This window comes from Polypterus senegalus, chromosome 6 (assembly GCF_016835505.1).
Source record: "Polypterus senegalus isolate Bchr_013 chromosome 6, ASM1683550v1, whole genome shotgun sequence".
Taxonomy (NCBI): domain Eukaryota; kingdom Metazoa; phylum Chordata; class Cladistia; order Polypteriformes; family Polypteridae; genus Polypterus; species Polypterus senegalus.
In genome coordinates, this window is record NC_053159.1 from 81,542,550 (window position 1) to 81,555,684 (window position 13,135).

Genomic DNA, 13,135 nt, shown 5'->3' on the forward strand with positions numbered 1-13,135 from the left:
AAACTTATCCACACTTAGTAACATTTAAAATGGGCATGCAAAACTCAGATATCTGAGATCAAATCATACCAATGATATTTAGACTGCTTTCAATATTTACTCTACGTGCATCCAGTTACACCACAAATGATTTCACATAGGAGAGCATCTTCATGTGAATTATCTAAGTCAACAAAACAACTCAATTTAAAATCATTCACTAGATTTACAGGGGTACCCAGAAATAAAATTAACCTCGCCATTAAGTGCATAACTCCTCCAGTGCGTGGTCTAAATTTATTAAAAGGTCTTATAGATTCAACTACGATACATGACACCACATGTGCTTTAAAATATGATATGATGCTCAAAAGAGTTTAGAATTTACTCTCAAAATGATAAACCACTTTCTAATAATTCTTTTTTCATGTGTTGTTGGGTTTTCTTCTCATAGTTTGATGACATGAAGCAGCAAGCAAACCAATATGACAAGGAGCTGAGGGAGACCAAAAAAGAGATTGCAGACATTACTCGTCTGATACAAAGACTGAGCTCTGATGCTGAAGCCCTAAGGAATCAGGTAGGTCCTAAAAAGTCAATTGGGCACTATTTCATTGACATTAAAGAATAAGAGGCAATGAATCATGTCTCTCCTTGTGAAGGGTCTAAGCAGCTCAGATTTTTATATAAAAAATATCGGCAGACAAATTTGAGTTTCGAGGAATTTTAACTTAGTATACACAGATGTTTTTCATTTTAAAGCAATGACAAAGCATCCAACTCAAGATATTCAAGGTTATATATCTAAGTTTTAGATCTGAACCATCTACTGAATAAGCTTGTTGCAATATGAGTGTAACCTAGTAAAATATTAGAAATAGTGTGTTTCAAAAATGCATAGGGTGGTAAAGTGTTGCCTCTGAGTTTAAATCCAATGTCAAACATTGTGCAAGGAGATTTTTCATGTTCTCTTCACATCTGCATGTTTTTCATCATATACAGTATTTCCAGTGGCATGCATGTTAGGTTTAATTGACAACTCTTAGTTGATACTGTGTGGGTGGATGCTGAGATGGAACTGGTGTCCTGTGCAAGGCAGTTTCTTGTCTTTCATCCTGTGCTTCTGGAATAGGCTCCAGCTCCTATGACCCTGAACTGCAATATGTGGGTTTTTGAACTAAAAGAGACAATGGGTTCATGAATATTTGGACTTGTTTGCTCAGAAGTCTGTCATCAGGGGCCTCATGCATAACGCCGTGCGTAGAATTTGCACTAGTATAACATGACGTAAACACAAAAGCAGAAATGTGCTTACGCACAGAAAAATCCAGATGCAGGAATCTGTGCGCACTCCAACTTCCACGTTCTTCCGCTCCATAAATCCCGGTCAGTGTGAAAAGTAATGCTTGTGCACTGTACCGCCCAAACTCCTCCCAGAATTACACCTCTTTGAATATGCAAATCAATATAAATAGACCTTAAGTTCAGCGTTCTGTGAAAAGACAATGGGAAAAGCATGGGGGAAAATATAAGAATTTCAGCGAATACTAAGTGGAGGCAAAAAAAACGTACTATTTGTTGATTTAAACAGTGGAATAATCAACAAAAGGAAGTTGATTGAGTTTCACAGCGTGCCAGAGAAACTCGAAAGCTCAAGTTTACAAAGTCATACAGTGCCAAAATAAAAAAGAAGTCACATATCAAAGTTGCTATGAAAAGGCGAGTTGTAGCTCACCGTCTGAGCTTATTAGGGTACAGACAAAAAAAAATAGGCACACAGTGGGGAAAAAAGCATGAACTGTCAACTTTAATCTCGAAATTTCCACTTTAATCATGTAGTTTATTTTGTCATTAAAGTAGAACATCATAAACGTCATCTTAAATTCATTTAATTTACTAGTTTCTCAAATCCCATCGTAACTAAAGTAGCACATTAAAGGCTTTGTTTTGTATTTGATCTTCTATGTGCTCTATGTGTGTGAATCACTACGTGCTTCCGTTCTTTTTGTTTCTCCGACAGGACACAGAATCCATTACATTCGTGATATTACAGCTGTCTGAATAATTAAAATACTGAAAAGTATACGTGATATCATTTTCATGATAATTGGAATGGAAGCATGTTATTAAACATGGGAACACAATGGCGCAGTGATTGTCTCACACAAGATGCAGCTGCGGCATGCGCAATCTTCAATGAAATAATTTATTGTAGCAGTACTGTCTCTTTCAAACGTACTACCCTCTAATTCCTGTCCTTACTTTTCTTTCCCCAAATACCCAATCACCACACAATCAGCTCTGTAATAGACATTAAGCCATCTATAAGCTTACAACAACGATTATTCAAAACCTTTAAGGAATATTGAAATATCTTCATAGTACGTGTTTAATTATTCTATCCCTCTGTCCTTCCAGTGTTGCGCCAGCCTCAGCAAATATACAGCGCGAGGCAGGAACAATACCTGAACTTGCTAGCTCTGCGGCACCGTGTCCTCACATGTTTAATTATTAACAATACAGATTATGTAAATGAAGTTACAGTGTTATCTGTATAATATAATCAACATATTTTGCTACATTTCATCTTAAAAATGAAATCGTCCTCATATGTAAATACGTGCTTTATAAAGTGGCGCAGGTTGTGTAATATTATAACTGTAGTGCAGGTTTACAGTGGGGTAATTGTACTTATAAGTACAAACAGTTCTACAAGGAGCAATTGATTGAGTACGTTTATAGTTCTTGGGATGAAACTGTTTATGAACCGCGAGGTCCGTACAGGAAAAGCTTTGAAACGTTTTGCCGTGGCTTCGGCAGCGTGTGCTTGATGCTGTATACCGATAATTCTCTTTCCGATCAGCTGCTGCTATGATTCCCCACTCAGATATAGTGATATAAATACTACGAGTGGTGCAGTGAGAGTAATATGGAAAAAGATGATCTGCTGTGGCAACCCTTAAAGGGAGGAGCTGACAGAAGAAAAAGAAGAATAAGATGGTGCAATGAGAGTAACAATGCTAAAGCAGTTATGGTATTTGGAATACTATGGCTATTCCCTGGGCCATTATATTGTTACAGGTAATTTACAATCAGATGCATTACACTAATAAACAATATGTGGTTAGTTTCAGTGTATTTATAAAGCCGCGTCAGAAATGTGGTTCTAAGAAAGAAAGGGTAACCACACAGGAACAGTAGCACTGCTTTGATGCTGGGTGCCGCCAGTCTGCAAAACCGAGCGGAAAACTTGCATACAAAAGGGTATGAGGTACCGTGGAATAGTGCGTGGCTTTACACCAAGTGTAGGTTTTATACATTGCGATTTGAACGTGGAAATGTTGTTACGCAACATTTCTGTGTGTACGCACCGTTTATGCATGAGGCCCCAGGAGTGGGCTATTTTGTCCTGTCTAGAGCCGGACAAAGTGTTCAATAGACCTTAAACATGCCAGTTACGAATCTTGATACTGGAAAAAGTGTGCAAAAAAGTTTAAACATGCTATTTACGATTCTATTCATTCATCAATTCATTCATTCATTGGTTGAACCCAGTCCTTATTACATATTGATATTAGTTTTAATAAATACAGACCAAAAACTTCCAATATGTTTAGCATACCACATGCTATGATCTTGGTCCAGTAGTTCAGTAATTCATTCTTCCATGAGAAGTGACTGCAACCAACACTGGACCAGATCTGCCTTGGTGGTCCAGCTTCTTATACTGTGTCTTACTTTATAGAATCATCTTTTACATCACATGTTGCAGTAGTTGAGGCTTATGAATGGAAAGGGATACAGTGAGATTAACATAAGAAATTGGCTAAACAAGAGGAGACAATTTTGGCCATCAAGCCTGTTTGTTTAGCTAATAGCTAACTAGTCTCAGTATCTCCTCCAGATTCTTCTTAACTCTTTCAGGGTGGATGTCGACTTTTGTCAAAAGGAGGGTAAAGAACTGTAAACAGTGACAAACTCCACTGTTATGGTTTAGTTGGACTCTGTTTGCTAGAAGGAAAGTTAGCTTCATTGATTTGCACTCTCATGGGTAGTGAGTAGCAAACAATGGCAAAAATGGTATCGACATCTGGTGAGAGATCGAAGTAAATGAGTAAAGAAAACTACTCCGTGGACGATGTTTTGCATATTATCGCTGAATTGGTCTCTGACTTGTTGGACTCTAATTTTGATACAAGTAAAAGAAAACAAATGTGAGGTATTTGCACCAGGTGATTGGTACCCAAGTGATTGATCCCCATCTGGTAGTGAACAGGTTCTTTTAGCTGACTTGCCTACGGCAATGTTCGCCTGGGAGGAGCACCACATACAATGACAACAGGTACAAACCAGATTGCGATGCACTGCGATTGCGACTGTTACCATGCAGACAGCCTGGTGGCCACACCATGCTGCAAGAACTATTTTATGCGGATTTCTGTGTGAAACTATTCCTGTGTGTGTTTTTCAGAAAACTGTGTTTTTTGGAAAAAAATATTCAGCTCTCAGAGTTAAAGGTTGTCAAGGTTACTGCTTCAACTACATGCCTTGGTAGTTTGTTATTTGCTATCATGTTGACTGATGCCTCTACAAGGTGTAATTGTGCCCTATAATGGAATGGTAACCCATAAGAACATAAGAAATTTGACAAACAAAAGGAAACCGTTTAGTCCATCAGGTCTATTTGTTTAGCTAATAGCTAAACTGTCTGATCCAGATTCTTCGTAAAAGTGGTCAAGGTTTCTGCTTAAACTACATGTCTCAGTAGTTTGTGCCAGAGACCCACAACTCTTTGCATAAGAAGTGCTTCCTGGCTTTACTCTTAAATGCAAAGATAAGGAATATTCTGCCATTGTAAACTTGGTTGACCGGAAGTTGGGCTTCATTCAGAGTTCAACTAGTGTGGTCACATTACCAAGTTAAAGTTTTTCCAAAATGTTGCTGGGGTTCTTCGCAGCTGGCTTTATGTTTCCATGCAGTTTTCACTTTGGCATCTGTTGAATATGTCTTGCATGATGATAGGTTTACAAACAAAATACAGTAAGTATGCAATTTTTTACTAACCACATTCCTCACACATATAGTATTTTAGTTTTTAAGAGGAAAACATTATGTCAGGATCATTTCTCACTACAAAAAATAATTATCAAAGAAAGTTAGAGACAAGACACCACATTTCAGCTGTGTACCCTGCCACCACCTGATGAAGCTTCTACTGCCAATAATATTCTTTCTCTGATAACTAAGGATGTAACCTTTACCTATTTTTCCTTATGTAGATGTTTGCTGACATAACCCTTCACTAACTCCATTGTTTTTTAATTCCATTAGAGAACTAACCTGGAAAATTCTTTTGCTGAAGTTGAGGAGCGTGGACAAGCTATGGTGAATGATGCCAAAATTCAAATCACTGAGTTGGAGGAAGCCCTTAAGAGAGCTAAACAAGACATGGCACAGCAAGTGAAAGACTATCAAGATCTTATGAACCTTAAGCTGGCACTAGATATTGAGATTGCCACCTACACAAAACTCTTGGAAGGAGAAGAGAGCAGGTAACATGATGTAATAATTCTTTTACTTCATCTCACCATAGATGCTGCAAGGCTAAAACATCTATCAATGGACAGACTCTTTCATACTGCAGTGTTTTAAGATAATTTAGAGCCAGCGGTTAATGAAAGGAACGTGGACTGCCTGGACAAACTCCTATATGAAATTAGGGAGAATGTGTCAGACAGTAGTCACACCAGTTATCAGGTGGAAGCACTAACCATAGCACCACTTTGCCACTCTCCCCTATTGTTTATTGTTTTAATAGACCTCAAAGTGTGGGCATAACTCAAATAGTTGCAAATTTGCTTTTATATTATTGCTGAGGAGAAAAGGAGCGAGACATACAACCAGTAGTTAATCAGAATTTCATGGATTAATTACATTGAGTTCATGAAACTTTAATGATAAGTATAACATTTACAATATAATTTATTAAACTAAACATCTGTCTATATGAAGTGGTAGACTCATCATTCTTCTTTACCATTCTGATGAATCAAAGACTGAATCAACTAAGAAAGCAAGTACTCATTGTAATGTTCTTACAGGCGTTTTGTGATATGATTTATTTCACAAAGTGGCCAAAGTGGTGTTAAGCCCTTTAAAATAGCCAGGGAGGCAGGTATGAATCTCCTTATTTTGCCCGGAGGAGGTACAGCAGATTGCAGCCTAGCTTCCACTAGGCCAAAATGAGCTTCAAAATCAAAGTTAAAAAATATACTATAAAATTTCCCTTAAAACATTTAAAATTCCCCACAAACGAGGGGATCAACATCAACCTCTGGCTTGTACAGAGCAAGGCAATGAATACACTTTATAAAAGAAGGGCTTATTGGAGAAATAGGAGAAATACAACAAAGTACTTCACAGGAGCAAATAAATTAGCAAAAAAGAATTTGCTTAACAGGCAATCCAAAGAAATAAGTTTCAACGTGAAATCCACAAGAAAATCCATGTAACACAAGCAAAAAATAGTTGACAGCTAGGAATCAAAAGTAAAGAGAGAGCGATACTCACCAAAATCTACCTGAGCGCATTCAAAATGAACCACCCTAGACCTCAATTCCCAGCCCGCCTTTATAGGGCTGAAGGTGGTCCCTAACAGTGATGGATGGGTGGCCCCACCCCTTGAGAATCCACTCTCAAAATGCAAGGACCATAAGAGACCATAGAACACACACAGATACTATATAATCTATAATATAATAAATAAATAATAATCTATAATAATAATATAATAAAATTAAAAGATAATACATAAATAGACAAATAATAAATTAAAAGAACGATATTACAAAAAGTAATTGAAAACAATGAACAATAATGAAAAGCAAATAAGGCAAAAAGAAGCAATTTAACTTACTTGGGATTAAACCCAAGCGTGACTTGGGCTCAGAATTCTAAGTAATTTTAGTTAACCACAAGTCAGATTCAGGGTGTTATTTAATGATTCACTTTACATTTTTATGCCAGAATGACGCTCAGGTCAGTATTATGCTTTCATCTTATGAATGAAATAACATTATGCTTCAAAAACCATAAATATTTCTATGCATTTTGCCACTCTAAGGTAACTCATCAGTCTTCATGTGTGGGGCAGAATATTGACCAAAACACAATGGTGTGTAAACAAGAGGCTGTAAAGTCAGTTTTACAACAAACTGAAACCGAACCATTAGTTAAATCTAACAATAGTGAGGGCAAAGTTAATTGGTCATCAGACATTGACATGGACAGAGAAACTGACGCCTATGGTACCATCTGACCATATCATGATATGCCTGGTGACTTCAGTCACGTGCAGCATCTTCATGGCAAAAAGGCCAAATGATTACACTGAGGTAGAACAACAAGAAAGATGTTAGCCTTCTAAGCACTGTTCACAATGCAGCAACTGTTAGTGTTCATGAGACGGAAAATGCGGAAGTCACTAATCCTTGCACTGCAGTAGACTACAATAACACAAGGGGTGCATCAATTGTGTGAATCTGCCACTGAAATTTAACTTGTACAAGCAACAGAGAAAATATTGTAAGAAAAGTGATTCTAATGTCCCGAGTGCAACATCAGGCTATGCTTTGGTGACAGTTTCAAAATGTATCATGTGAATGGCATGAAATAAAGTTGCATCAATACAGTAGTGGACATTAGGCATACCTTTCCTACTGTTTTTATGTTGACATTTTGGTATCTACAGTACATATTTCTGTTAACACAATAACATTTTTTATTGTTGAAAAAAGAATTCAATATTTTTGACTCTGGAGGAAAATACAATGCTAAAGAAGTTAAATATAAACTAGGGCAGAACTCATAAAACTTTGTTGAACTGGAAAATGAACAATGTCCCTACTGCAAGGAAAGATGGCTTGAAGTGAATCCCTGGAAATGAATATGTTATGATAAGTAAAAAAAATTCTGTCACTGATAAAGTAGTTGACCAAATGATGGGTTGGATTCGGAGCCCACCAAGTGGGGTCATGTTACCACACAGCCCAATCAGCACTGGATAATTCTAAACTCTTTACATTTTCTGATCTTTACATGATCTTCAGAACTGGCCCTATATTTCAATGCATTTATCACTTTTATTTCTGTTGCATATGCCCATATGTGAATTTAGATATTCAAAAAAGATGCACCTAGTCTATCGGAATTTGTAACCCTAAAGACAAAACATTCTTATTCCCCTTTAAATCAAGGTGGTTGCCTGCATTTACTCCAATGCCTACTTTTTCATTTTATAGTTTTCCTTCTACTTTTATGTATAAAAATGCTAAGATGTACACAGGAGATATGTGAAGTTCTGAGTAGTATGTAACACCTCATCATGATATGTTATCCAACATCCACGTTCTATTTTCTTTTGCAGAATTGGAAACCAAGGAGTGGTCAGATTCATCCCACGACCAACTGTGCCCAACAGGTTTAACCCTCCTAGTCCAGAAACTTCTCCTAAGAATCCTGAGTCTAATGCAATTGACCAGTTAGGTAGGAGTCCACGTTTTTTGAACATACATGAGGTTTTATTTTTCTATTTAATATAGAAATATCTTTTTTGCTATAACACATTCCACTTTGTTAGAACAGTACCAAACTTCTCACCATTCCTCCATCTTCATTATTAGCTGAGCTGGATCACAGTGCACAGTTTTTCAGGTAAAGGACAAAACTAGATTCAACTGTTGCGGGACATACACAATATGTGAAGGCATGAATATATCCACATGAACTGAAGTATGAACATATCCGGTCTCCATAAGAGGAAGCCACCACGTGATCAGTCTTCACACCAGATAGCCTTTATTTTGGTTTAGAACATTCTCAGAACATTCTGTTGGCTAATTTACCATATCAACAGTGTGGGATTGAAAAAACCAGGAGCCAGATAGGCAAGGAAACAGACATGCCCTGCCTTGTTTATCCTGTACTATGACCATGGCAAAATTCAAACTGGTCCAATCAGTGGTCATAACTTTCCAAGGACCAACGTTCCACATTCATGTCGGGTCTCCTCCTAGAGTTCCTGTAGTCAGAAAACAAATTTGCAGTCATTGCCAAACAAAACTCTTATTCTTAGATTTTTAAAATGCTAAATCACTACTCTTACACAAGTCTTTTTTGTATGTTGTAAAAAGTTTGCACAATTTGCTGAGTGTGCTGCTGTTTTGGTTATGGAGGCGTTCAATGGTGACCCTATCCTCACCTGTGTAGACACAAGTATCTCCAAACCTTAAACTCTTTCTCTATTAAGTCACACTTCCCAGCTTATTGTTGGAATACAGACCCCAGCTTCACTTATAGTCACCGTCACCATGAACTTGGGTCAACTCAGTCTGTGCTTAAATATTTCCTCCCTTCTCTTTTCTCTATAGATACCAGATAGTTTATTAGAAACAGTTCAAGACAAATAGAGAAACAAGTTCAAAAGTTCATCTGCTCAAAATTTGCAATAACATTCCCTACATTGTGCTTCTTAATGTGCCAAAAGCAAACTCAACTCAAAGATATTACAATTTATAACAGTATAACCAGGATGGATAGTGGTTTAAGCACCCAAAACACCCACTCTTTCATTCTTATGTTGCACTTTGGTTTAGCATGGTCTCTGGATTGATGTTGGTACAAGGTTAGAGACACAAGCTGATAGTGTGCACCACTATTTTAAATCAACTTTGCTATTCCTTACTGTACAATTTGGACCATTTGGACATGGCAGTTTAAGAGCGTCTCCCATCCTATGCTCTAGCCATATGCTTCTGGACCAGTCTTGGTTAGGCACTGCCTACTGTATGTTCTCAAACCCTCTACCAATCAGCATTTCACTCATTGTTCTGGGCAGGGGTAAAATGTTTCGTGCTAGTGTAGTTGCTAATGAGGCTTTGGTTTTGTTTTTTTTTTCTTTTTTCTAGTACAGTACTTTATCACTACAGATACAGTATACTATATAGCCCTTACTTGTATATATGTAGTACTAGCAAAATACCCGCGCTTCGCAGCGGAGAAGTAGTGTGTTAAAGAAGCAATGAAAAAGAAAAGGAAACATTTTGAAAATAACGTAACATGATTGTCAATGTTATTGTTTTGTCACTGTTGTGACTGATGAGTGTTGTTGTCATATATATATATATATATATATAAATATAAATATAAATATATATATATATTTACACACACACACAAACATATATATATACATATCTATACATATACACATACATATACATACACACATACATACACACACATATATACACACACACATATATAAACATATATATACATATACATACATATCTACATATATACACACACAGCTATTTCGTATCAGTGCAATACGCTGTTTGTTAAAACGGATAACTCCGCTCTTACGTGCAAGTCTGCGTGGATATTATGAACTATCGTATTTGTTCAAGTTCTATTTAAATTTTAAATAGAAGGAATTTTTATTTAGTCGACAGAAATATCTTTGGTAGGAATGGTAAAAACAGACAGGAATATTATTCCTGAATAAATCAAGTCAAACCTTAAACAACTTATAATATTTTGCTCTAAATTATACAAGTTAGAAATAAAGTAAACATTAAAAGAACAAACATTCAAATTTCTTTACTCTTATGTAATTTTATATTTTATAAAAAATAAACTTAGATTTTAAATATCCCAAAAGATTTTGCTCTCCATAAAAATATATCCTGTCAAAATTATACAAATTCAAATATGAACATGCTGCATAACAAAACCTGGAAATATAAATAAAATGTGTTCCTTTCAGCAATAACAAATCAAATCATTCAGTTGTCTTTGCTCATATGTCATTTTAGAGCTGGACGCCTGGCATCTTTTTGGCAACAGGTTCGTTTCTGTTTGGTGTGAGGTTCTGTGTTGTGGAGATTCTCAGGATGGATTGCAGGTGCTCATCAGTGAGGCGACTCCTGTGTGCTGTTTTGTTAGTCTTTATCACTGAGAAGAGCTTCTCACACAGATATGTGCTACCAAACATGCACAAGGTTCGAGCCGCATGTAGACGGACTTTTTGTTCTTCAAAGTCACCAAAGCGCCGTGCAAACTCAGTGCGCGCTCAGTTTATCAGCAAAGTGCGTGTTTGGGAACACCGTAGTGACGACTTGGTTTAACATTACTTGGTAACAGGGAAAGTGGGGCAAGTGGTTGTGTCTCCCATAAAAGCAGCTCAATTGAAATCACTTTGTGATTGTGCACGGTAAAACGTCCGCTGAAGTGTCAGATTCTTATTTAATTCTTCTGCTTTCTGTATCTTCTGCATTGCATTCAGGTCTTTCAGGTTACCCTGATGTTTTGTTTTATAGTGCCGTCTTAGATTAAATTCTGTAATTACAGCCACATTAGCTCCACAAATGAGACACACGGGTTCAGTAAACATATACTCAGCCTCCCATCGGTTTTTAAAGGCTCTATTTTCAGAATCAACTTTTCTCTTCAGCATCGTGTGAGCTAGCTTCGCAATAACTTGCAGCATCTTAAGGTAGACTTGATTAACGCGGTAACTGTTCGGCAAGGCAGCTGAAGCGCTGCATTATGGGATCTGTAGTTTATTGTGTTACCAGCGCTTCATATACCGGGCTTTAATAACAATAATACAGTATATAAAATGATCTCGGGCGGATATAATTACGCCGGGCGGATGTGGCCCGACCCTTGAGTTTGACACATATGGACTAAATAGAACTTGAAAAGATATATTTTTCAAATGTGATCGCGCAATTCAGATAGAGTTGACGCGACTACAGCCTGCATGCCTCAATAAGTCATCCTCCCCTCGCTCTTACTTTTTTACCGTTCATCTAATGAATACACTGAGTATGGCTTTACCAAAACAATCATTGATGGCGAATAAAGTATCCATTATTCGAGTATGTAGATCGGGTTATATATATATACATATATATATACCCGCGTATCATAGCGAGAAGTAGTGTGTTAAAAAGCTAGAAAAGAAAAGGGAACATTTTAAAAATAACGTAACATGACTGTCAATATACAGTATTTGTTTTGTGAGTGTTACTGAGTGTTGCTGTCATCAAGGATTTGATTATCATTATTTCTTTCAATCAGGTTCGTATTTGTAGGATGTGTTGTGTTCAAGTTACATTCCGTGTTTGTCAATCGTTGTAAAGATGACAGGTTTCATTCATCGATTCGTTTCTTACTGCATCAATAAACAGCTCGTCTTCTTCTTTATCTGAGACCTGACACACTGCATGCACGGGTTTTTACACTGTCTTCCTTTAGCGGGACATTGACTTTTCCAACGTGTGCTTTGTTTCCGCAGTAGTTGGATTTATGAATATGCTTGTATGTATGAGGCGCTTCATATTTTTGCTGCCTTTTCAATTGTGTAATTCGGTTTTGTTCAGCGCTCTTTGGAACTGTTGCCTTTTATCTGTGCACTGCGTCAGTTCCGTGAGCCACTCGGTGTACATGCATCGAAGGTTCCCAGCTGTGCTGGTGCCATCTCGTGCTATGTCCATGGCTGTATTTAATGTTACCTTAGTCCTGGCACTTAAAACTTTCTCTTGCAGTTTCACTGAGTTTGTGTCAAACACCACCCTGACCATCTCATCTTCCTCTCCATAAGCACAGTCCTTCACCCGTGAATATTTACCCGTGGCAGTTTGCTATTGGATTGCCGCTGACGGACGGCCTTATATGGGCAGGCACTAAATTACAAGCGCCAGCGGCAGCCTGTCTATGAACTTAATTTAAAGTGTAGGTTTACATCGTGCTTTGTTTCCGAAGTAGCAGAACTCATGATTATGGTTGTATATGTCACTCGCTCGCTTCTTATTGTTTCGCTGCCTTCTCAATTATATAATGCATGTTTTCTTCAGCGCTTTTTGAGGTCTTCCTGGTTTTCTATGTACTGCGTGATTACGTGGGAGGCGTGATGATGTCACACGAAACTCCGCGCCCACGTCGTTGAAGCTCATCTCCATTACATTAAATAGAGAAAAACATCTTCCAGTTATGACCATTACGCGTAGAATTTCGATATAAAACCTGCCCAACTTTTGTAAGGAAGCTGTAAGGAATGAACCTGCCAAATTTCAGCCTTCCACCCACA

The 13,135-nt window shown here is 37.4% G+C and overlaps 1 protein-coding gene across 1 annotated transcript in view; it reads left to right on the plus strand.

Annotated features, from left to right (window-relative positions):
* Positions 1-13,135, plus strand: part of LOC120531211 (keratin, type II cytoskeletal 8-like) — a 44,344-nt gene that overhangs the window by 24,088 nt on the left and 7,121 nt on the right. Inside the window, exons 6-8 of the mRNA XM_039756420.1 lie at positions 434-559; positions 5,311-5,531; positions 8,405-8,523. Coding sequence (XP_039612354.1) covers positions 434-559; positions 5,311-5,531; positions 8,405-8,523 — 466 coding nt within the window. The remainder of the gene's footprint in view (positions 1-433; positions 560-5,310; positions 5,532-8,404; positions 8,524-13,135) is intronic.